This window comes from Boleophthalmus pectinirostris, unplaced genomic scaffold (assembly GCF_026225935.1).
Source record: "Boleophthalmus pectinirostris isolate CB_2022bp ecotype Guang Dong unplaced genomic scaffold, ASM2622593v1 HiC_scaffold_15, whole genome shotgun sequence".
NCBI lineage: Eukaryota > Metazoa > Chordata > Actinopteri > Gobiiformes > Gobiidae > Boleophthalmus > Boleophthalmus pectinirostris.
Window position 1 is genome coordinate 33420406 of NW_026571070.1, and position 23296 is coordinate 33443701.

Below are 23296 nucleotides of genomic sequence, written 5' to 3' on the forward strand. Positions count from 1 at the left end.
GTAGGTTTACTAGCATGTATGAAAAATGTGTCACCTTTATGGAAATTGTTTGAAATAAAACCATTCGATCTGATCATTAACTGTACTGATTTCCACGCTCATTGGACAAGTGTCCTTCGATATGTCCCTGGTAAAATAGGCGGAGCCAGTTCTCATTTGGGGATTTTCAGTGAACTTGCCGAGCGTATTTGAATTGGAACAGGACTTGGGTCATGGAGCGTGGCATTTCACAGGTCCACAAGCACACAAGTCTGCACAAGTGTGGTGTCAGTGCAGTGTGAGGAGAGTAACAGCCCTCAGGATAAAAGTGTCTCCTCTGTATCCTCACAGTCTGCCTTTAGGAGTATGACCCAAATCAACAGCCCGTGTATTTAAACTAAATGCCCCAGTACAGATATATTTTATAAGCAGTTCTTGAGAATAAAATAAGTTTGCTGTGTACCTTCTGGTTCTTAGAAAGCATTCATCATTTTATTGTCCTGTAATCAGGAAGTGATGTGACTGTTCCCTCTGCCTGTCTCATCATGTGGAGCAGAGCTCAGCTCAGGAACACTCCCCCTCCTGACCTCCACAACACTCCCTCACTCCCACATTTCTAATCTAAACTCAAAACACACCTGCTGGCCTATTCACTCCACCACACCAGCAGACCACAACTGCACTGTCCCACTTTAACTCGATGCTTTTAACTCGATGTTTTTTTAATTGTATTTAACTTTATTTATGTTTTGTATTTGTTTATTGTTGTAAGGTGACCTTGAGTGTCCAGAAAGGTGCCTAATAAATAAAATGTATTATTATAAAATGTATTTTAAGTGTGTTTTAGCATGATAGTTGAACTTTACCATAATCTCAGAGTTGTTAAAGTTTGTCTGCAGTCGTCCAGTTTATAAGCACTAGTTCTGTTTTTCATTTTAGTAAGAAAGTAAAAATCAAGTAGAGCTCCTTCAGACTTGTCAAAATCTGATTGTTGAAGTGTTGAGTGGTGAGAACATTTAAGAAGCCAGGATTTATTTTTATGAAGAAAGAAGTCTTTAACACAGTCAGGATTGTGTTTACTTCACCCTGCTCCTTTGGGGCATGGAGTCTGTGTGCTGCACTCAGCTCTTAAAAAGCACCAAAAATGTACAATGGAAGCATGATGTGATGGAATGTTGTGATTTCTCTTTCCAGTGAGCCAGAGGTAATTATTCTAAAACATGATCTGGCTCCTAACCAACATGTGTAATTTTCCTTAGGGTCCATGACCTTAGTGGTATTTTGAGAAGAGAAAAGAGCACACTGTACATGTTGTCCTATAGGCTCAGAACACTCAGGGGCAGGGACAATGGAGGCTGCAGGCTTATATGTGACGTGTGAACAGTCAGAGCACAGTCTGTCTGCAGCACCACTCAGGTCAGTATACTAACATCTTTCTCCATCCAACTGTTTAAGTGTGTGTGTCAGGTTAGACTCATTTCACTAAGAAAGTTAAAGGGCCCACAGTACATTATTTTCTGATCTCTGTTCTAATGTTGTTTCTCCATCGAGACAGACCTGAGTTGTGTTTTGTTTCATTCACACATGTTTAACACAAATCCTGCATATTTAGGCTGAGTTCTTTTCTCAAACTGAAAACACTCTGTTCCACCTTGTGATGTCATGTGATAATGAAGGAAGTGCTCCACTGTGTTTTTAAACTCCACACATCTTTATGTGGATGTGGATAATGTCAGCCCTGGAATTGTCAGTCTGCTGAACTAAAGGGAGCTGTTCAGTTGAAAACTACTACTTCATGAAATCTCTTCAAGAAATGTCCTTTAGCACAGCAAGAAGAGAAAATAAAGACCTCTGAAACAAAATGTCTTTTTAAAATTTTATTCTGCAGCAGGAGGAGACAGTCTAACAGAGCATCACCCCGGGCTCAGACTGCCCCCAGTGCAGCTGCAGCTCAGTGTGGGACTGGTCTTATTGTGACCCTCACACGAGGACCAGAGCTCTGCTCTGCTGTTGCGGTCACCGCCTTTGAAAGCAGCACAGAGACCACGTGTTCATGACATTACTATTTATCTATTAAAGGAAAAGGCTGCGGTCGGTAGCTCAGTTGGTAGAGCATTCGCCCACTGATCTGAAGGTTGGAGGTTTGATTCCAGCTCTCGACATAAACATCACAGGTTGAGCGGTCAGATCCACTGACCCACAGGTTGGCTGGTGTGATTCCAGCTCCCACAGATGAATGCTGCTGTTGTGTCCTTGGGCAAGACGCTTAACCCACCTTGCCCACAGTGTCTGTGTACACTGGTGTGTGAATGGGTGAGTGGTTCCTTGTTGTAAAGCGCTTTGAGTGCCTTAAAGTTGGAAAAGCGCTATAGAAAAATGTGACCTATTACTAATACTACTATTATTACTACTACCACTACTACTACTACTCAGACCGATCATAGAGCAGCATTGAGGTTTGTGTAGAAGCGCCAAAAAAAAAAAAAAATGTACAGAAGTTAAGCAGTTTGTGCATTTATGAACAGGAAGAATGACCGTGCTTTTCTCTCAACTGGATGTAACAAAAGTTTGATTGTTTGGTGTGTTCCACTGTTGTGACACTTCAACCAATCAGACTTAAACAGTCGTCATGACGTTCCTCCTTCTCTGATCATCTACGTTGAGCTGTGGTGTGAGCCAGGTTATGGAATCACAAGGTCCATGGCGATTCAATACAATACGAGATACATGACTCATGATATAATGTTAGATAATTATTATATTATCACTTTTTTAAAGAAGAATACATTTAACAACAATATTTATTTGTTAGACCACTACCTATACAAACTTAACATGAAATACAACTATTTGGATCATCAAACCAGTGAATACGGCAAATGTAATGTAAATAAACAAAATGGAACCAAGCATTTTCAGCTGGACAAAGACAAAATTTCAAGGATTACTGAAACTTGCACAAACACAATAAAATACAACTGCAGATGTCTTTGCTTATATCTTATTTTCTATTTTTCAGCCATGAAGATCCTGTGCCTCCTCCCGCTGCTCCTCCTGGCTCTTTGCGACGGGAGCAGAGATCGTGACTGGGCGCACCACGGTTCGCCCATGTTCGCTGACCTGTCTGTTCGGGAGCTAAAAGCCGTACGCTCTTACCTCCACAACATCCCAGAACTCGGCCTGACCAGTGCCCAGAATCCCAGCCTGAAGAAGAACAGCATCCTCCTCATGGAACTCCACCTGCCCAGGAAGCATGAAGCGCTCCGAGCTCTGGACCGTGGACATGCCAGACCCCCTCGCCAGGCCCGCGTCGTGGTCCAGTTTGGAAACCAGACGAAACCCAATATCACTGAATACATCGTCGGGCCCCTTCCCTCTCCAAACTCCCACCACATCAAAACCTTTAAAGGAAATAGACCGGTCCGCTTCGAGTCCAGGCCAATCACTAGGGCCGAATATGCACACGTTGAAGATCTTTTGATAAAAATTTCTACCAAAGCTCATAAACTTTTAGAAGAGCTAACAGGAGGGTTCTCTTACATCAACTGCACCGATCGCTGTTTGACATTTTCTGATATAGCCCCACGTGGACTGGAGCCAGGAGAGAGAAGATCTTGGATAATGCTACAGAAGTTTGTGGAGGGTTACTTCATCCACCCAATTGGATTTGAGGTTCTGATCAACCACCAAGACCTAGATCCAGAAAAGTGGACTGTAGAAAAGGTCTGGTTCAATAGCATGTACTTTGACAGTGTTGAAGAACTTGTTGAAAGATATGAACAAGGAGTACTGGAGATTCCAACGCTACCAGATCAGGACGATATATATTCAACATATATTCCACGTGGACACAGCAACACCCCAACGGACATCCATGGAGCAAAACTTGTAGAACCGCAAGGCCGCCGCTACCACCTTGACAGAAACTTCGTCGAGTACGCCGGGTGGTCATTTTCTTACCGCGTACGAGCATCCGCAGGTCTTCAAGTCTTTGATTTACGTTTTAACGGAGAAAGAATTGCATACGAGATTAGCCTCCAAGAAGCTATCGCATTCTATGCCGGAGATACCCCAGCCGCAATGCAAACCAAGTACATTGACGCTGGTTGGGCGATGGGTACCTCCTCGTTCGAGCTTGCACCTGGGATCGACTGTCCCGAAATCGCCACGTTTGTTGACCTCTACCACTTCTACGACACAGATAAGCCGGTACGCCACAAGAACGCACTCTGTATCTTTGAGATGACCACAGGGATGCCGCTCAGAAGGCATTTCAATTCGAACTTCAGTGGAGGGTACAACTTCTTCGCCGGGCTGGAGAACACAGTGCTGGTGTTGAGGACAACGTCTACAGTCTATAACTACGACTACATCTGGGACTTCCTCTTCTACCAGAATGGGGTTGTGGAGGTCAGGGTCAGTGCCACGGGATATATTCATGCAACGTTCTTCACTCCAAACGGTCTCAACTATGGCACCAAAGTGTTCCACTATGTCCTGGGGAACCTGCACACCCACCTCATCCATTATAAAGTGGATCTGGATATCGCAGGTAGGACATAATTTTAGTATTGATAAGTATGTATATGTTACTCTTTTGATTAGGAAATCTCTTCTCTCTCTAGGAAATCTGTCAAACTTGTCCATAAGTTTTAGACGTAATATGATAAACTGGTCCAAACTGGAGGGAATTTTCCTTCACATCACTGTAATAAAACACATGTAATAACATAGATCATAGAGTCATAGAGTTACACAGCAAGAAATGTCTGGACTAAACTTGAGGTGTCTTTGGTATAGCAGTGCAATAATCTGCTTCAAGGCCAAACTTCTAAGGGTAAAATGGTGAAAATTCTGATGGTAGTCTACACAAATACTGATCCCCATCACTTAGACTAACACTGGGATTATTGTTGTGAGTCTAGACGAGATGACCTTTGCACTTTTCATGTCATAAAGTGTCATAAAGTGTGCTTCACTATTAAACAGCCTGACCTAATGCCTAACCAATATGACTGTGCAAACAACAGATACTCTGAATGAATGAGCCAACTGTGTCCTCAGATACAAGGTAAACAAGTTCCAATCAAAGAGCTCTTGATGGTAACAATTCTTAATTACAAAAAACAATTAACTGGATGGCCAAGCTGTTCATGTTATAATTGTGTCAGTTTCACTGCTGAAATCCAGTTGGTTTAAACCTAAAATGTCTCTCTCTGATCTGAATGGTCTCTACCTAAACCCCAGCACCTGCAGCATCATGAGTCAGTGCTAGTGCAGCCTCTGAAGCTCAGGGAGGGAGTTCTGGAGGGTCTGAGCTTTCACATGAGGTCTGTCCATATATGTGAAAAATGTGTGTGTCCTCTATTTGCAGGTTTAGGCCCTGGCAGCACAGGTTCATTTATTGTTATAGCTGTTATAAAACGTACGTTATATAAATTCCTTATAAATTCCTCTTCCCTGAAGATGTGGTGTGTACACAGAGCTGAGGTACATGGCCTGACCCTTGGTGTGTGTCTTCTGTCTTATCTTTACTCAGGTCGAGAAAACAGCTTTGAAACAATTGACCTCAAATACACCAACTTCACCAACCCCTGGAGCCCTAGACATTTCATTGTCCAGTCCAAGCTCCACCGCACAGAGCACAAGACGGAGAAGTCTGCTGCCTTCCGCTTCGGCAAAAAGTTCCCTCGCTACACGCATTTTTACAACCCCGTCCAGAAGAACAAGTGGGGCCATCACAAAGGTTACCGCATCCAGTTCAACTCCCACGCCCACAGCGTCCTGCCCCGAGGCTGGAGGGAGGAGAACGGCATCAGCTGGGCAAGGTGGAGGACAACTTATTCTTTACTTATTCTTTTTCCACAGAAAGTCCCATCATAGTTATGACTTGCACTCAACAGTGACGGTGAATAGTCAAGAGTGAAATGGTTTCAGTTTATACAGCTGTATTTCACCTCATTATAGTGAAGTGCTTTACACTCAGGAACAATTTTCCACTTACACATACACAAGTATACGCAAATGAAAGCACGGCAGGTTGAAGTGTCCTGCTCAGAAGAACAGTGTGCACTGGTAGAGGTCAACTATTGGGAGAGCTGTGCTATTGCCAAAATATGCATATTTTAAGTTATTCCTTATGTTTTGTCCGTGAGTACATGTTCTAAGGCAGACATGTCCAAACTATGGCCGTGGGCCAAATGCGGCCCTCTGACAAATTTTTCTTGGCCCTCAGCCTTCCAGGTGAATTGGCCCAAATTACCTTGCTTCATTTATAAATTAACTATTTACTGCAAGTTTTTTTTTTTTTTTATCTACCTTGATAAAGCAAATATTTAATATTTAGTGTTTGGTTTTAAGGATCTTAGCATGAATAAAGACTGACGGTTCATTCTAATGTGTTAAACATGCACAGATTTCAATTATTCACTGTATTGAGCTCCAGTCTCCGGCCCCCGATCAGACCTCTGCTTTGTCTGTGTTGCCCTTGATGAAAAAAGTTTGGACACTCCTTTTCTAAGGTCATCAGTCATAATACCTTTTGCCAGAATAATTGTTAGAGGGGAGAATGTATGATTTTTTTTTGTTGTTGTTGTAAATTTCTGTTCATTTCCACTTGAAATGCATCAGCCAGGAGGGTTACAAGAGTCTGCAGCCTGAGGTTTCTCTCGTGCTCTTGTTCCTCTCCTGTGGACATCTTCGTGTTATAAATGATCCGTGTTCCTCTGCAGATATCCTCTGGCAGTGACTCGGCACAAGGACAGTGAGAGCAGCAGCAGCAGCATCTACACTCAGAATGACCCCTGGGAGCCTGTCGTGTCCTTTGAAGACTACATCCGCAACGACGAGGACCTGGTCAAACAGGTCTGTACACAGCTCCATGTGTGCTACGACTTTGTCACAAGTCACATAGTTTTAAATAATGTTGTTAATTTATCAAAGGAACAGTGCACATTAAAAGAAGTGACTGTGGAATATAATCTCATGGTATGTTGGTTTTATGAGCAGGGTGACAAACAACGTCACCAAAATGACATAGTTGCTGTAATCCTGAATACGCAATTTGGAAGAATGTTTAGGACACAGTTGTTAGTGTGTTATTGATTTCATGAAGCTCTGACCCTCTATACACAGGACCTGGTTGCCTGGGTGACGGTGGGCTTCCTCCATGTGCCTCACTCAGAGGACATTCCAAACACGGCCACTCCGGGGAATGCCGTGGGCTTCTTCCTGAGGCCCTTTAACTTCTTTGACGAGGATCCGTCCCTGTCATCGCGCAGCACTGTGATCGTCCGGCCTGGGCCTGACGGAGCGCCTCAGGTGCAGAGGTGGACCCCCACCACAGTCGGCCACTGTGTTTCTGATAAACCTTTCTTCTACAATGGAACTTATGTTGAAGTGTAATGAATGTGCTACAAAGACAAAATCTTACAGTATATATTAAAATGTGAATTATTTTGATGGTTTCAGCGCTGCTGGAAAACAAATCAACACCAGACTTAAAGGAGACATATTATGTCAAATCAGCATTTGTGAACTTTTAGTATTCACTCTAATCTCATATTGTCCTGCACTCAAGGCTTGAGTGCTCTGAAAATGTCTGTATTCACCTACCCCCTGTCTCTGCCCACTTGACTTTTTCTCCTTCTGATTATTCAAAACATGTAGATTCCGGGTCATAAAAATGTCACATTTGGATGTTTCAACAATAAAAACACAAAGTCACTCTACTGTTTGCTGCGGTGAAGTGTCACTTTGAAGGCACCTGGACCTGTTTATTTTACTAAGCCCTTTTAGATCAATGTTATGGTTCACAATGAACAAGATGTAATGGTCCTGACCTAAGCATTTGCTGAACTGGTCACAAACTAACATATAATTATTTTAAAAGTTAAGGCATTCCTTTACATTCACTACACAGTTTCTGAGGTGCAAACTCTGTGCTGTTTGAATATTGCAGTGAAATGCTCTGTGAGGTCGTTTGAAGTCCACACTTGCTCTAAGGGCATATTGAAGTTTCGGTGAAGTATGGATGTAAACATTCTAAACACTGTGACACTGAATGTCTCAGCTCTCTGCATTTGAAGTGCACAAGTGACATATTTGTTTTGCTATGAACAAACACAGAACAGAGCAGGTCTTTCATTTTATTGTTATGCACAAGCTGCTCCATCCAGGCACCCAAACACCCAGACCCAGACATATCTTTGTATAGTATAAGAAAGGCATGGAGTCTTGGCTGACCAGGCTTTGGCAGGACACCCCTGGCTGACAAAAACCATCATCCTGCACACTCATCCTTCTGTACTGCACCCAGCTCTTCTTCACACTGTGGACTGCCCTGGGCTTCCTGTCTGTCTGCAGACTCTGTCTCTTCTTTTCAAATAGTTTACGGGTGGCCTTAATACCTGCTCTCATCTCTGAGGGACCTTTTGATGCCATCTTGACCTCTGACCTTCCACTGACTCCTGTCTGACCTCATCTTCCTCTCCACCCTCATCACTTCTTTCCACAGAAATGACTTGTGGTGAGTGAATGTTTCTTGCATGGTGCTGGTGGCCACAGTTGTTGGCAGGTGTCACGTTGCACAAAATGTTATCAACATTCCCCAGGGGTGTGACTCTAACTAAACGCAATGCCCTGCCCTGTCTCTCATTAATCTGAACTGTATTTGAACACAATCAGACCAGAAAGAGTTGACTTAGGTGAAACTACAACAGGTGAGCTGATTTGTGCTGTTAAACTAGTCTCTCTTAACTAGAATTACAGTCAGAAGCTCGCCAGCATCAGTTTTTTCAGTGAGTCACAGTCACCTTTATGTGGAAAATCAAACTCTTAAACAGGACCATGAACGTATAGATCGTATAGATCACAGGCTCCTGAAAATGTGCTCTTAAAATCACTTTTGTGTTTCTTTTCTTGAGTTTTTGAGGTTGTCTTGCCCAGGAGCACAAAGATATTATGCGTTTCAAACAGGGGTGAGCACCACCTCACCACGGAACTCTTTTTAAACCCAATAATACACTGCTTTACCAAAGTAACTGACGCAAGATCTCAACATTATGACCTCTGCAGCTGAATGCTCTTAATCCCGTCACATCACCAGGGTTGCAGGTTAGACTCCCCAAACATCCAGGATGCAGGATGCTGTGTGTCCGGCCCAGGCTGGACTCCTCTGGTTGGGTGAGTGTGCTTGGAGCGTTGCCGCGGAGCTGATGGATAATGCAGCTCAGTGTTCTAAAGACATTCCTGACATTGCATCAACGCACACAAATCATTCATCAAACACCTACAGTTCTGTACTTTGTTGTGGAAACTGCACTTATGAATCCTGAAAATATTAGAAAGAAACAAAACAAAAAATATACGTTTTTGCCAACACTAGAATAAAGAACTTGCATGAAGTTGGTCCCCATCAAACGCACACCTACACTAAAACTGTCAGTCATCTGTGCTTCGTTTGTGTTGTTTTGTGCTGCAAAAAGTTTCCTTTGTGCAATTATGGTTCTAAGACATTCACAGTTTTATTTTTGCTGTTAATGTTAAATAACCTCAAAATAGGCACAAAATTTTATGAAATGTTTGTATTTTGTTTGTTCTGTCTTGTGCAATGTTAATTTTATTTGTGTTAGTATATTTTTAAGATTATGAATTATTATTTTTGCTGAGATTATATGATGTCATTTCCACTCAGCTGACGGCAGCGGCTTTAGCAAAATTCCACAAAAACTAGTGAAGAGAAACAATCTGAGGCTGTGGAAAAGTCTTCATATTTTATATACAGTAATAACACAGACTTTTCCACAGCCTCAGATCATTTCTCTGTTTTGAAGTGTTTAGTGGAAATTACATCATCATACAATTTCCTCAAAAATAATAATAATTTTAGAAATATACTCAGTACAAACATTTTGTATAAATTTTTTGAGACTATTTAACATTTTGAGGGGCTGGATGATGTCATCAACCCAAAATAAAACTGCTAATATCTTAAGAACAGTCTTCCTGAACATGTGAGACAGACTCTTCTGTGACACTGTTTAAATCCAGACTCAAAACATTTCTGTTTAACTGTGCATATAACTGAAAGGTTTTCATTCCGCACTCTTCTCTCCTATTTATGTCTCTCTTTTTAAATTTTAATCTTCATGATTATTTATGTTTTGATTTGTTTTTATTATGATTTTAATGTATTTCTTATTCTGTAAAGCACTTTGAATTACTTTGTGTACGAATTGTGCTATACAAATAAACTTGCCTTGCCTTGCCTTAAGAATCATGATTGCACAAACAAAAGTTTTTGCTGCTCAAAACAGCACAAATGAAGCACAAATGAATGACAGCATTTTGGGCCTTTTTAAAGCATTTTGAAGCTTCCTGGGAGCCATCTGACCTCAATTTGACCTATGAAAAAAATTGCTAATATCTCAAAAACTAAAAAAGCACAAACAAAACTTTTTGCAGCACTAACGGAGCTCAAACAATTGACATCATTTTAGTGTAGGTTTGTGTTTGATGGGGGCCAACGTCACGTAGGTGAGTAAAGAGGGTATTAGAGAAATCGATCTTTCAAACACATGCCTGAAGAGGTTTTAGATGTCATCCATAAATGTTTGAATCATCTAGCGATCTGTCCCAGGCCCTATTCAAACCCTCCTCATGGTTAGATTCTGTGCAAGGCTCAGCCCACAAGCCACTCATGCTCCCACATGACAATTCTCCATAAATATACAAAATGATACAAACTGTACACAACAACTCCACAAACCTGATGTGATGTGCAGGAGTTCCATTAGTGGGACACACGCTGATTGTGTTGGGATAGAGCTCTGAAGGGGGAGTGACTAAACGCAGGGAGCAAGGGGAGGGGACCAACAGGTGTTGTCTCTATGGAGATACATAGAAGATAGATAGTAATGACGCACTGTGGAACATTTCAAATATATATCAACTTCTCAACTTGTGTGGCAATATTAAATGAATGTGTGAATGTGTGTGTGCTTTCAAATCACGCCCGGCTGACACTAAATGTCTGATATTACTGAGAGTTATGAGCTTTAAACCATGTTAGAATGTTGCCACCTCATCAAGTTTGAGTAACTCTTTATTATTAGTCTGTCTACATCTCCAAACCTTTACTTCAGTAGAGTTTGGCACTTCCAGAGCTGGAATGATCCAAATGATTCTAGTGAAGGTGTGTGGAGTTTAAAAACACAGTGGAGCACTTCCCAGATTACCACATTACATCACAGTGTGGAACATGAGTGTTTTCTTTGACTAAGCCTAAATATGCAGGGTTTGTGTGTTATATTAATTTATTAGTTTTTATTTATTCAACATTTTATCAGGTAAGTCAGTGGAAACACAATCTCTTCTTTGTAATGACAATGTGACAAGAGACAACAACACAAACAGAAAACACTCACACATCAACCAGAACATGAGACAGTGAAACATTTGCAGATTAAAGTTATGAAAGTGTTAAAAGCATGTGCAGTGGTCCTGTAAAAAAACTCTCTGGATGGAGTTTTTAAAAGTCAACAGATGTAAAGATGAACTAGTTTTAAAGTGTAGAAAAGACTAAATTGTGGCTGTTTGCTGCAGGTGTTCCAATCAGTAGGAGCAAGTAGAGGGTGCTCTTGGAAGTACTTTTAAGTGACCCTGTATTAAGCAAAGTGTTTCCTGAACCTCCTTTATTTTCTTTTAAACATGCTCCAAATCTTCGAGACAGATTAATGAATTCTTATCTTCCCCCAGAAAACAAAAGTACATGGCCACAAAAACCCATGGGCACATTTAAGTGTTTGAATTGTCCTCATTGTCCAAATGTCCTTCAAACAAAAACATTCATGGATGTACACAATAGTAGATCATTCACATAAAATTATTTCATTAATTGTAATACTACTCATGTGGTATATCGTCTGTCTTGCCCTTGTCCAGAAGGTTTTTTCTATATTGGCCGAACTAAAAGGCGTATGAGAGATCGCTTAGCTGAGCACAAATATGCGATTAGGGTTAAAAACCAGGACTACCCAATGACTTGCCATTTTTGTGAGAATCATAATAGCAATGACACTCTGCTTCGTGTTGAAGGTATTGAACATGTGAAACCACTGGCAAGAAAAAATAAATCAAAGAGAAGCTTTCTGGATTCATAAACTGAGAGCATGTGAACATCCAGGTTTAAATAAGGACTTTGATCTGTCTTGTTTTTTAATATAATTTTTTAATAATATGTTCTTTTATTAATGTTGCATTTACTACCACTGTAGGCTGATAGGTTCTCTGTGTATATATTATTGTTATTATGATAATGATAGCAATAATAATAAAAAATAATAACACTAATATAATAAAATAATGCTGCTAACAATAAATTATTGGTAACAATAATAATGGAAACATTAATGCTAATGATAATTTGTTCATGTTTTGTTTGTTTGTTTGTTTTGCCTGTACCATGTCCTGTGCACCTGTTTTTGTCTGCCTCCAATCGACTCCAGCCTGTTATTGGTTGACGTGTTCTACTTGAAGGCCACGCCCATGCTCTGTTTTTGTAACTATGTTTTTCCTCATGTGATATGTTAACTTTTTCTACTTGTTTGGAGTGCCTGGAATCCGTTGTGTTTGAAGTTTTAAAGTGTGTTGAAGGTGGTTTCAGTCTCTGCTGCAGAACTGAAATGTGGAGGAGCCTGAAGCTGTGTGGGCTTCAGAACAACCAGGATTTTGTGTGTGTGCGTGTGTGTGTGTGTTTGTGTGCGTGTGTGTTCTCACCAGAGAGTAAAGTGCACAGTGATGGTGATAAACATGCACCTGGGACAAAGCGAATGGCTGCACAGTAAATCTTAGAACTTATGGAGTAGTGTTTTTGATGCAGATCTGGAGACTAAAGGCCAAATCATATTTCTGCGTCGACTCAATGCACACTGCCGCCATCACCTTGTCTCTGTCGTTTTTGGTTTATGAATCTGCGTCGAGGTCCATGCGCCGCCAAGTAATTCACTGCTACAACGTGGCTAGGATTTAAAATGGTGTTCATGTTTACAAAATGAAATGGAGAAACAGAGAAATGGAGTACCGGAAATTTCTATAGAGCGGATGCAGAGAGGACCAATCACAGCCCTTTCTGTGATTCCTTTGCTGTCTGTGTGGGTTCGGTGTGTAGTTTAAAAATTTCGGAGGTGCACGTCGGTTGATGCAGATGCTCTGTGGAGGGGCTTCACAGCAACGCAGACTCTCTGTGTCTCAATGTAGATGATTTGAGGCACGACCGTAAATTGGTCTTAAGTCTCCATAGTCACTTATCTGGACTGTAGTTATAACCAAAAGCTCTTTTGTGGGGCGTGTGAAACTGATTTTATGTCAATATAGGAAACCTATTCTTAGGCTGTGTTCAAAACTGCAGGGCTTAATGCTGAATTCAGATTTTTTTGTGAAATCCGATGTTTTTGCGAGATCGTTCACATTTCCAATTAAATGTGACTTGTGTGTGATCTCCAGTGAGAACATTAAATGGCCCAAAAGTGTCCTGCATGTGCAATGGAGGAAACGACGTCAACTGCAGCGAGCGTGCTCTGTGTTTACAGAAGTTGTCCAAACATGGACGCAGCGTTGAGCACCTGGAGATTTTAAAGTTCCTCTCGTACCGGAGCCAGAACATGAACAACTTACTTCTTTTAAGGAGGAGATTGAGAAGGAGAAGGACGAGGTTTTTGGCCGTGGTGTTTTGTGGGACAGAACGTTGAAAGGAACATGTGGATGTGGAGATGGAGCCAAGAGTGGCGAGTGGTGATGTGCTTCACTTCAGTGACATGGAGTTCATTAACAATTTTCTCCTGCTTCAGCGCAGAATAGTGACGTTTGTGTCTTGTTGATAACGTGTAGGTGGATGAATGCACTTTGACCGTTCACACTGAAGTCACATGTCAAAAGATCAGATATGTATCGGTTTCACATATCCAAGTGTCCTGAGTCACATTTGAAAAAATCAGATCTGGGTCATTAAAAGATCAGATACAGGTCACATAGAGGCCAAAAACTCAGATTTGGGTCACTTCAGGCTGCAGTCTAAACGCAGCCTTAGTTTGGCTTCAGTAAGCAGACTGTTAATGTGTATTTCAAAATGCAATGAAGAATGGAGCCATATGCCTATGTACTTATAATGATTGAACACTGTTAAACATGTGTGAATTAAACAAAACACAATTCCAAGATCTATTTGTAATGAGGAAATAATATTATAACAGAAATTAGAAAATACTCTATTATGGGCCCTTTACCTCAGTTTCTGTCCTATGATTGGCTCCAGTTAAAGGCGTACACCCGTCCCTCTTGAGGGCAGAGCGGACGAGCCTACAGCAGCAGCTACAGCAGCACCCTGATCCACGTCAGACATGTACACACACATTCCTCACACCTGCTATGGAGACAGTGCAGTCACTCATCTATACAGGCAACACTCCCACTCTGTTTTACACACATGCATTTGCTACTGATACTTTTCAGTGATGTCACAACAGTCTTACCCACTCCACAGAGCACCTGAAGCAAAACTCTTATTACACCACACTGTCCATGTGAATGTCTGTGTCGACAGAATCCATCCATTTTGTTCCTCTTATCCGGGGTCGGGTCGCGGGGGGCAGCAGTCTAAGCTCTACTGGCTCATACTTAGATCCATAGTATCAGAATCGGTATTGAAACTGAAAAAGCTGGATCAACATAAAGCTTTTTGTAGATTTACTCACAGTGGGCAGACTTTTATTCAAATAAGAGTACTCTTACTGCAAAATATTCAAAATATTACTCAAGTAGGAGTAAAAGTATGCCGCTAGAACAGTAGTCTCAGAAGTACAATTTGTTTAACAAGTTAATCAAAGAAATGTACCTGAGTAAATGTAACTGAGTACTACCCACCTGTGTTTAAAGTGCATTGTGTAACCGGTGGGTCTGTCACCTGCTTGTTTCTATGGAGATGTTTTTGCTTTGTCTGCAATGTTTCACAGTGTGGCATTAAACCTTCTATCTTCATGGAGACCAAACCAGAACAAGTTACAGGCCACATCTGTGGAGAGGCAAGTGTGGACATAACAAAGTAACAGTAGTAAAGCACTGTACTGAAGTATTTAAAAAAAAAACAAACTTGAAACTACTTTATTTAAGTCTACTTACTCAAATAGATTTTAAGGTGGATACCTTTACTTTTATTTTATTACATTTGTACTTTCTACTTCTGGCGCTCCGATTTCCCCCATCAACCCAAAACATGCTACAGACAGTGTTGGGAAGGTTAATTTTAAAATGTATTCCCCTACAGATTACAGATTACATATCAAAAAATGTAGTTTGTAACATAATCCATTAAATTACTTAAAGTGAGTAATGTAATCTGATTACTTTGGATTACTTGATATTGTCATGCTTTTTAAAACAACGTGAATGTAGCAACCACATCCTGAAAATTTTTGTTTGTTGTCTTCAAATTGTCTGTTGAGCCCAAGTCTCTATGAATAAGCAACTGTTTACTGTAGAGAAACAAAGACAAGGATATTTTAACATAAGAGGTTTTGTCTGTTAAAAGACAATAACAAGATCTTTCCTTAACCATATTAAAAATATTATTGATAGAGAAATTATGTTTATATGAGATCACCTTAAATTCTTAAAGTCTAACCTACTGTTAGGTGTCATATTGTTTAGACCTGGTTTAGTCCTGGTTTTAGTCCTGGTTTAGTCCTGATTTTAGTCCTGGTTTAGTCCTGATTTTAGACCTGGTTTAGTTCTGGTTTAGTCCTGGTTTAGACCTGGTTCAGTCCTGGTTTAGTCCTAGTTTAGACCTGGTTCAGTCCTGGTTTAGTCCTAGTTTAGTCCTGGTTTTAGAGGCTCACAGGAGGGAGCGCGATCTACGCAGTGTACGCGAGAAAACACAGTCCACACGCGGCGCACGAGACGGCGGTGTCCACGCAGTGTCTACGGAAGGAGACGTGACCCGCGGGTTCTCAGGTTGATGACGTTGATGAAGGTGTGTGTTTGTTTGTGTGTGTTTGTGTGTGTTTGTGTGTGTTTGTGTTTGTGTGTGTTTGTGTGTGTTTGTGTGTGTGTGCACGTCCACTCATGTCGCAGGACAGTAGTGCAGATTTCATGAGTCTATGCAGTTTGTTTTCACCAGTGCCAGTAGCTCCGGTTTGACATTTAACTTGTAGGCGATTTTATATTTGTTTTTTTTATATATATATTTCACGTCGGGAGAAGAATTTCCAAGACACAAATATGTTTTAACCTGTGCACTGCTGACTCTGTTCTACTGGCTCTTCCACCTCGTCCATTGTGCGACTGACGTTTACATGGCTCTTACTGCTGCGTTTTGTGTGAGTTTCCAGTAATGAGTGGAATTACCGAAATAAAAAAAATAAATAAATGGGAGGTAGCACAGAATGTGAAAACAGGAAAATACCGCCTTGTAATCCACTTATTTCAGCAAAGTAACTGTAATCCAATTACCACTCATTGAAACAGTAACTGTAACGGAATACAGTTACTCATAATTTGTACTCTGATTACGTAACGGCAGTACATGTAATCTGTTACTCCCCAACACTGTGTGTAAGTGATGGTGGTCGGAGGGACCGTTGGCGCCGATTGGCATGACAGCCGCACTTCTGTCAGTCTGCCACAGGGCAGCTGTGGCTTCAATAGTAGCTTACCATCAGGAGGTATAGAGTGAATGAATAATGCTGAATGTAATGCTCTGTAAGTGTCTTTGTGACTAAAAATGTCTATATAAATAAAGACTTACTTACCTGAATTTTTTTATTTTAATTTTTTGATATAGTTTGAGACCTGGCTAAAGGTTTGAGCAGTTTGAGCAACACAAATATAAGAAGAAAAACAGCTGGGGAAAAAATATTAATTCAGCTGATTCTGCGGAACAAAATCCAACACAAATCTGTGTTTTTTTGTTTTTTTTTGCTCTGGTCTGTATTTTTACTTAAGAAACAAAATGAAGTACTGGGAGAGTTGACCCCGCTCACAGTCAGAATATCTGTCTGAGGTATTTTTGAGCAGTAAAAGCACTTGTAATTGAATCAGTGTAAAGTGGAGCTGTTTCAAGTCATCCTGGAGACTGATATGACTAAAGGCAAACAGAGGCGAGGCAAACAGTTAGTGGAATGTCTTTTACATTATAATGAGCTCCTGCACACAGTGACAACAAAAGAGACACTCACAAACACACGGCTCATCCAAAAGTACAAGGCTGTGGTTTGAGCAGATGAGCACACAGAGCTGACGCGTGTGTGCAGATGGGAAGTAAGGACCTGTTGTCATGGCAACAACAACAACAGTACTCATTCACACGCCTCTCTCATCTGCATCGATAGTTTTGTTTGTTTTCATATTTTCTCAGGCACAGAATTGTCAAACTGCAGCCTCTGATATGTTCATAAGTTTAAAGTTCTATCATTTTCACCATTTGGCCTTTTTTTTTTAGGTTTAAAATTAGAAAAACTCTTCTAATGTCCACAGAAATGATTATCTGACAAATACAAATATAAGAAAACACCTTTATTGTGTTGAAATCATGTTTAAAGTATCAGAAAAAATGTGTTTTGTATGTGTCAGTTGTGCCGAACTGATGGCGAACTGACTCTACTACTGTGAAATTTTCAACATATGTTTCAACTTTTCTTCTCAAATTGCTTCTTGACTGGTGTAAAACTACTATCTAAACTAACTATGTATAACACTATTTCTGCTGATGTCTTTTGACGGAGGAAATTTGCCGTGTTTTGTATAGAGGGAATATAAACCTGGATATGTGTGGAGGGTTTTTTTGTGTGTGTGTGGGGGTGTGTGTGTGTATGTGAATGTGTATATACATGTGTATGTATATATAACATATATACTATAATATGTGTATATGGGTATGTGTGTTTATTTAGATGCTGTATATATGTATTATATATGTATATGTATATGTATATGTATGTGTATGTGTATATGTATATTTGTGTGTACATATGTATGTTGATGCCCATCAATAGGGAGTTTAAGGGTGGGGTGGGGGTGGGTGTCTCTGTACGTGGCCCCTCCCACCAGAGCAGCACAAATGAAGACTTGTCTCTTTCCAAACGCTCTTTCTATTTACATACAAGTTCATGTTAAAACATTGTGTTGAAATTGTATTTTTCTTAAAGTTTCAGGTTGTTCATAATATTATAAAATTTTGTAAAAGAAAGAGTTCATCAATTAAAAAAGATTTCTGTAATAGATTTGTGTTTCTCTGCACAAATATTTGAACTTATTGTTATTTTTGGGGTTTATATGACATGAGTTTTCTGATCCGGCCCCTTTGGGATCAAAGTAGGTTGGATACGACCCCCGGACCAAAATGAGTTTGACACCTCTGATTTAGTTATAATCCTACCAAATTAAATCAGAATTGGAGCATCATAAGAATCTGTCATGCACACTTTAAGTCTGAATGTTGTTACCTCCTCTAAAACAAACCTGGAGTTGTGTTTTGTTTCATTCACATTCACATGTTTGAGTAATCCTGTATTATTAAGTGTCCACATCTCCAAAGCTCAAGACGCTCTGTTCCACCTTGTGATGTCATGAAGCAGTAGTTTTAAAGTGAACAGTTACCTTTTCACTTTTGTTTAGTAGATATGGGCAGTTCCAGATCTGAAATGATCCAAATGATTCTAGTGATTGTGTATTTTGTGTTTTACTCCATGAGATCACAAGTTGGAGCAGAGTGTTTTCAGTTTGAAAGAAGAACTCAGCCTAAATATGAAGAATTTGTGTGTTAAACATGTGTGGCATGTCTGAGGGCTTCTGCCTTGATGTCTTGATGAACTACTGGCTGAACCAATAATTTAACTAATTAATAACACTTAATAGAGAAAAAGAGCCAACAACACCACCTGGGAGTTGGCCCAGAACCAGCGAATATAAAAGGCACATAGGTTCGTTGTTGGTGAACAGAGGCATAATTCACATGTATCAAAAATGTACAGTTTATTTATACATTCTCCATATATTAGTTCATTGTGACAGTGATGTTTCGATTCACAGTCACTGAATGACTCTTGGTTCCAAAGACGGTATCATTTGTTCGTAAATCCCGTTTGAATTCAAATCTCCAGAAAAGACTGGTACACAGAAAAAGACAAGGAAAGGCAAGGCAGCGACAGTGCACTCAACTCCACGGCTCAAGATCTATAAGGTAAAATGCACATTACCCCAACTGTACAACTAAATGATAGTTTAAGGTCCAATATTACGCCACACACACCTGTATCAGTCGCTGGACGAGTGCGACGAAGGACAGACGCCAAACATCCAGCCCGCCCGCTAACCAGAGTGACGGGCGGTACACCAACGCTGCAGTAAACAATGTGGGCCCACTGCAATAAGCACTAAATAAAAGCAAGTAATCAACGCTACAGACCTTATTGAGTCTTGAACTTAACATTGAATCTAGAACACTGCCTGAGAGTGATGAATGAGTCAACAACGGGAAACCAGAAGTAAGAGTGTGAGGTCAGAGGGCGAGTGACAGAAAAGGAGTGCTTTTATAGACTGACAGATGTCACCACTAACCAATAGTTGGACTACACCCAAGTGACAGAGTCTGTCTGTGAGCTCTACTGTCACACGTGTGAATGAAAACAAACTCCAGGTCTGTTTGTGATGAGGAAACAATATTAGAACAGAGATCAGAAAATAGAATTATATGAACCCTTTAAAGACACACTATGGCTACGTTCAGACTGCAGCCCAAATGTGACCCAAATCTGATTTTTTCATCCTTGTGCGACCTATATCTGATCTTTTAATGACAGTCTAAACGACACAGATCTGATTTTTTTAAATGTGACCCAGGACACTTGGATATGTGCTCCTGAAACCGATACTTATCTGATCTTTTGACGTGACTTCAGTCTGAACGGCCAAGGTGCATTCATCCGACCTACACGTTATCAACAAGACACAAACGTACGAAAATTGTTAATGAACTCCGTGTCACTGAAGCGAAGCACATTGCTATCCCACCACTCTTGGCTCCGTCTCCACATCCACACGTACCTTTCAACAGACTGTCCCACAAAACACCATGACCAAAACCCTCGTCCTTCTCCTTCTCAATCTCCTCCTTACAACAAGTAAGTTGTTCATGTTCTGGCTCTGGTTCGAGAGGAACTTTAAAATCTCCAGGTGCTCAATGCTGCGTCCATGTTTGGACAACTTCTGTAAACACAGAGCACGCTCACTGTGGTTGACGTCGTCGTGTCTCCAGTGCACATGCAGGACACTTTTGGGCCGTTTAACATTCACACAGGGGATCACATACAAATCACATTTAATTTGAAATGTGAACGACCTCGCAAAAACATCGGATTTCACAAAAAAAAAATCCGAATTGAGCATTAAGCCCTGCAGTCCGAACGTAGCCTGTGTCACTTTTCTGGTGGACAGTCCACTATATCTACTTGTCTCCATGGTGATGTTATTGGTTTGCCTGGAATGTTTCACAGGATGAACTTATTTATCTCTAAGCAGACAAGCAGGTGACGGCACCAGTCCAAGTTCTAAGTCAGATCTGTGGAGACTTAAGAATGCATGATTTTTAGAGTATTTCAAGCTATAAAACACTGATGACTGAATACATGCAAGATCTACAGGTGTAAGGTTTCTCATTTACCCTCGGAAGTGTTAGGAAGAGTGATTCGAGCGTGTTTGAATCATCTTTAATCATGCCATTTTCAAGACATCATTTTGCTGCTCAGCCCTCGTTTTCACATCCACAGTACACATTCACTGTGACGTACCATCTCCAATTTTATTTTCTTAATCGATGAGTGGTATAGGATTTGACATCATTGTGTATTTTTTTTTCCACAGTACATGGGCAAAGGATGACTTTAAATCCCCTCCTAATCCAGTCAGGTCTCCAGGGTTGAGGGTTAGACTCCCCAAACATCCAGGATTCAGGATGCTGTGTATCCGGCCCAGACCAGTCTCCTCTGGGCCTGAGCAGATCCCTGGAGAGGCCGCCCTGTTGTGTGGCTGGCTGAAGTGTAGTGTAGTAGTGAAGTGTTTTTTTTTTTAGACAAAATCCACAAATTTTCCATAAAAGATCCCGATATTACTCAATTAGTTTACCCATCACTGACTCTGCTGATACAGTTGATCAAAATACACATGATATACATCTCAATCCACGTATCATTTGTTCATTTGTTTTTCAAAATAAAACCAAATATAAGAACATGAAAAAATCTACTATTTTCTTCATTATTTGTCTCCAAAACCAAAATGAAAAAAACAGATAATGACTTTTCAATTTTGTGTTTAAATTAATAATGTAAAAAACAGAAACAGCCGTTTCCCGTTTACGTGACTTTACTGAGTTGCCGGACTTGTGCGCCGCATACGGACTGAACCAGGACTGAACCAGGACTAAACCAGGACCGAACCAGGATTAAACCAGGACTAAACCAGGACTAAACCAGGACTGAACCAGGATTAAACCAGGACTGAACCAGGACTAAACCAGGACTAAACCAGGACTGAACCAGGATTAAACTAGGATTTAACAGGACTGAAACAGAACTGAACCAGGACTGAAGCAGGACTGAAGCAGGATTAAATCAGGTCTGAGTCAGTATAGTCACATTTTCTTTGTGTTTTGGTTGTTTTTAAGCAGATTCTCTATATTTGACCTAAAAAAATGACAATGTATGTCTGTATTTACTGTTGGCAGGGATCAGATTGGTCAAAAATAGAGACACCTGGGACATTTCTTGTATAAATCAGAGACAAATCAGTGGTTTTGTATAAATCTGCTGGTACAGGAGGCACAGGCTCAAAACTGGGACTGTCCTGGGGAAATCAGGACGTCTGGACACCCTACTGACGTGTGCATTGTGTCACCGTGGTAACTGCTGAACATTCCATCATAGACATACACACAGAACTGATGTCCCCGCACGGTATCAACTGACCACCAAATGTTCCAGTCAACAGCAGCCCTCACGTTCACAGTCGTGCTATTGTCCAGCAGCTTCCCCACACGGCAGCCAGGGGGAGCAGAGGAGCTGGACCCGGGCCCATGTGTGAAGGGTAAACAGTGCGTTTTAAAGAGTGTGTGCAGACTTTTACAGAGCTGCTGGTAAAACGCGCTGATGGCACACGCATTCTGCCCCGACGCACCACGGCAACGCTTCACACACAACTTAAAAATGAGTACGGTTATGAGAGATGAGCAGTACTGATGGGAAAGGAACATCCGAGTATTTGTTTTCTCAATTAGTTTAAGGAACTATTTGATTTTGGTTGTTAATTCCATATACATGACTTATCTGTGTCAATGGAGACTGGACTTGTGTTTGTAGGTGCCGTCATTAAGTAGCATTGACCTCTGACCCCACTGCAAAAGACGCAGGTCAATCCAATGCCTCCTTAAAGTAAAAAAAAAAGTATGTGAAAACCTGCATGATCACTGGAAAACTGTTCATGTTTTTCAAATGTGCTGTCTCCATCTAGTGGCTGACTCTCGAGCAGGGGTTTTAAACTCATGGTGAGGCCGTATCCAACCTACTTTGATCAGAGAATAGCAATATAAATTGCAATATGTTCAAATATTTGTGCAGAGAAACTAAAATCTACAAAAAATTAATTAACTTTTAACTCTTAACTTTTTTTTTTTTTTTTTTTTTTTACAAAATATGATAATATTATGAACAACCTGAAACTTTAAGAAAAATACCATTTCAACACAATGTTTTAACATGAGTTTGTATGTAAACAGGAATAAGTCAATTTTTGTTGTAAAATCCTGCACTCGGCTCCACTTTTCTCCTGTTGGACATTTTTCTGATGAGGGTGTCACGGTCAACAGTCAAAACGATCGTCCTTTAAGAGCGTTTGGAAAGAGACAAGTCTTCATTTGTGCTGCTCTGGTGGGAGGGGCCACGTACAGAGACACTGGAGATGCTGCTATGATCAGCATCGCAGAAAATATATAAATATTTTAATAGAAAATATAATTCAAATATTTTAGTAGAAAATCTGTCGAGGGCCAGATTAAAGGTGTTGGAGGGCTGGATCCAGCCCCCAGGCCGTATGTTTGACACCCCTGCTCTAGAGGAACATTTTACACTTTGACACCGGCTGTATCAGTTTAAATTAGCACATGGTTTTAACATGTATTTGTCTATTTTGTGTTATTGTGGCCATAATGATCTTCCTCTGTTTTATAGATCATGAAGGCATTAGGGGGTTTCTTGATATATGGTTTGTTGAAGTT

At 40.7% G+C, this 23296-nt stretch overlaps 1 protein-coding gene across 1 annotated transcript; it reads left to right on the top strand.

Moving 5' to 3' along the window:
- The first annotated feature begins 3000 nt into the window (after positions 1–3000).
- Positions 3001–7383, top strand: aoc1 (amine oxidase copper containing 1). Its single transcript, XM_020930784.1, has 4 exons — positions 3001–4531; positions 5519–5807; positions 6711–6843; positions 7114–7383. Exons 1-4 carry the CDS (start codon positions 3001–3003, stop codon positions 7381–7383), a joined length of 2223 nt encoding a protein of 740 aa, XP_020786443.1.
- Positions 7384–23296: the final 15913 nt, after the last annotated feature.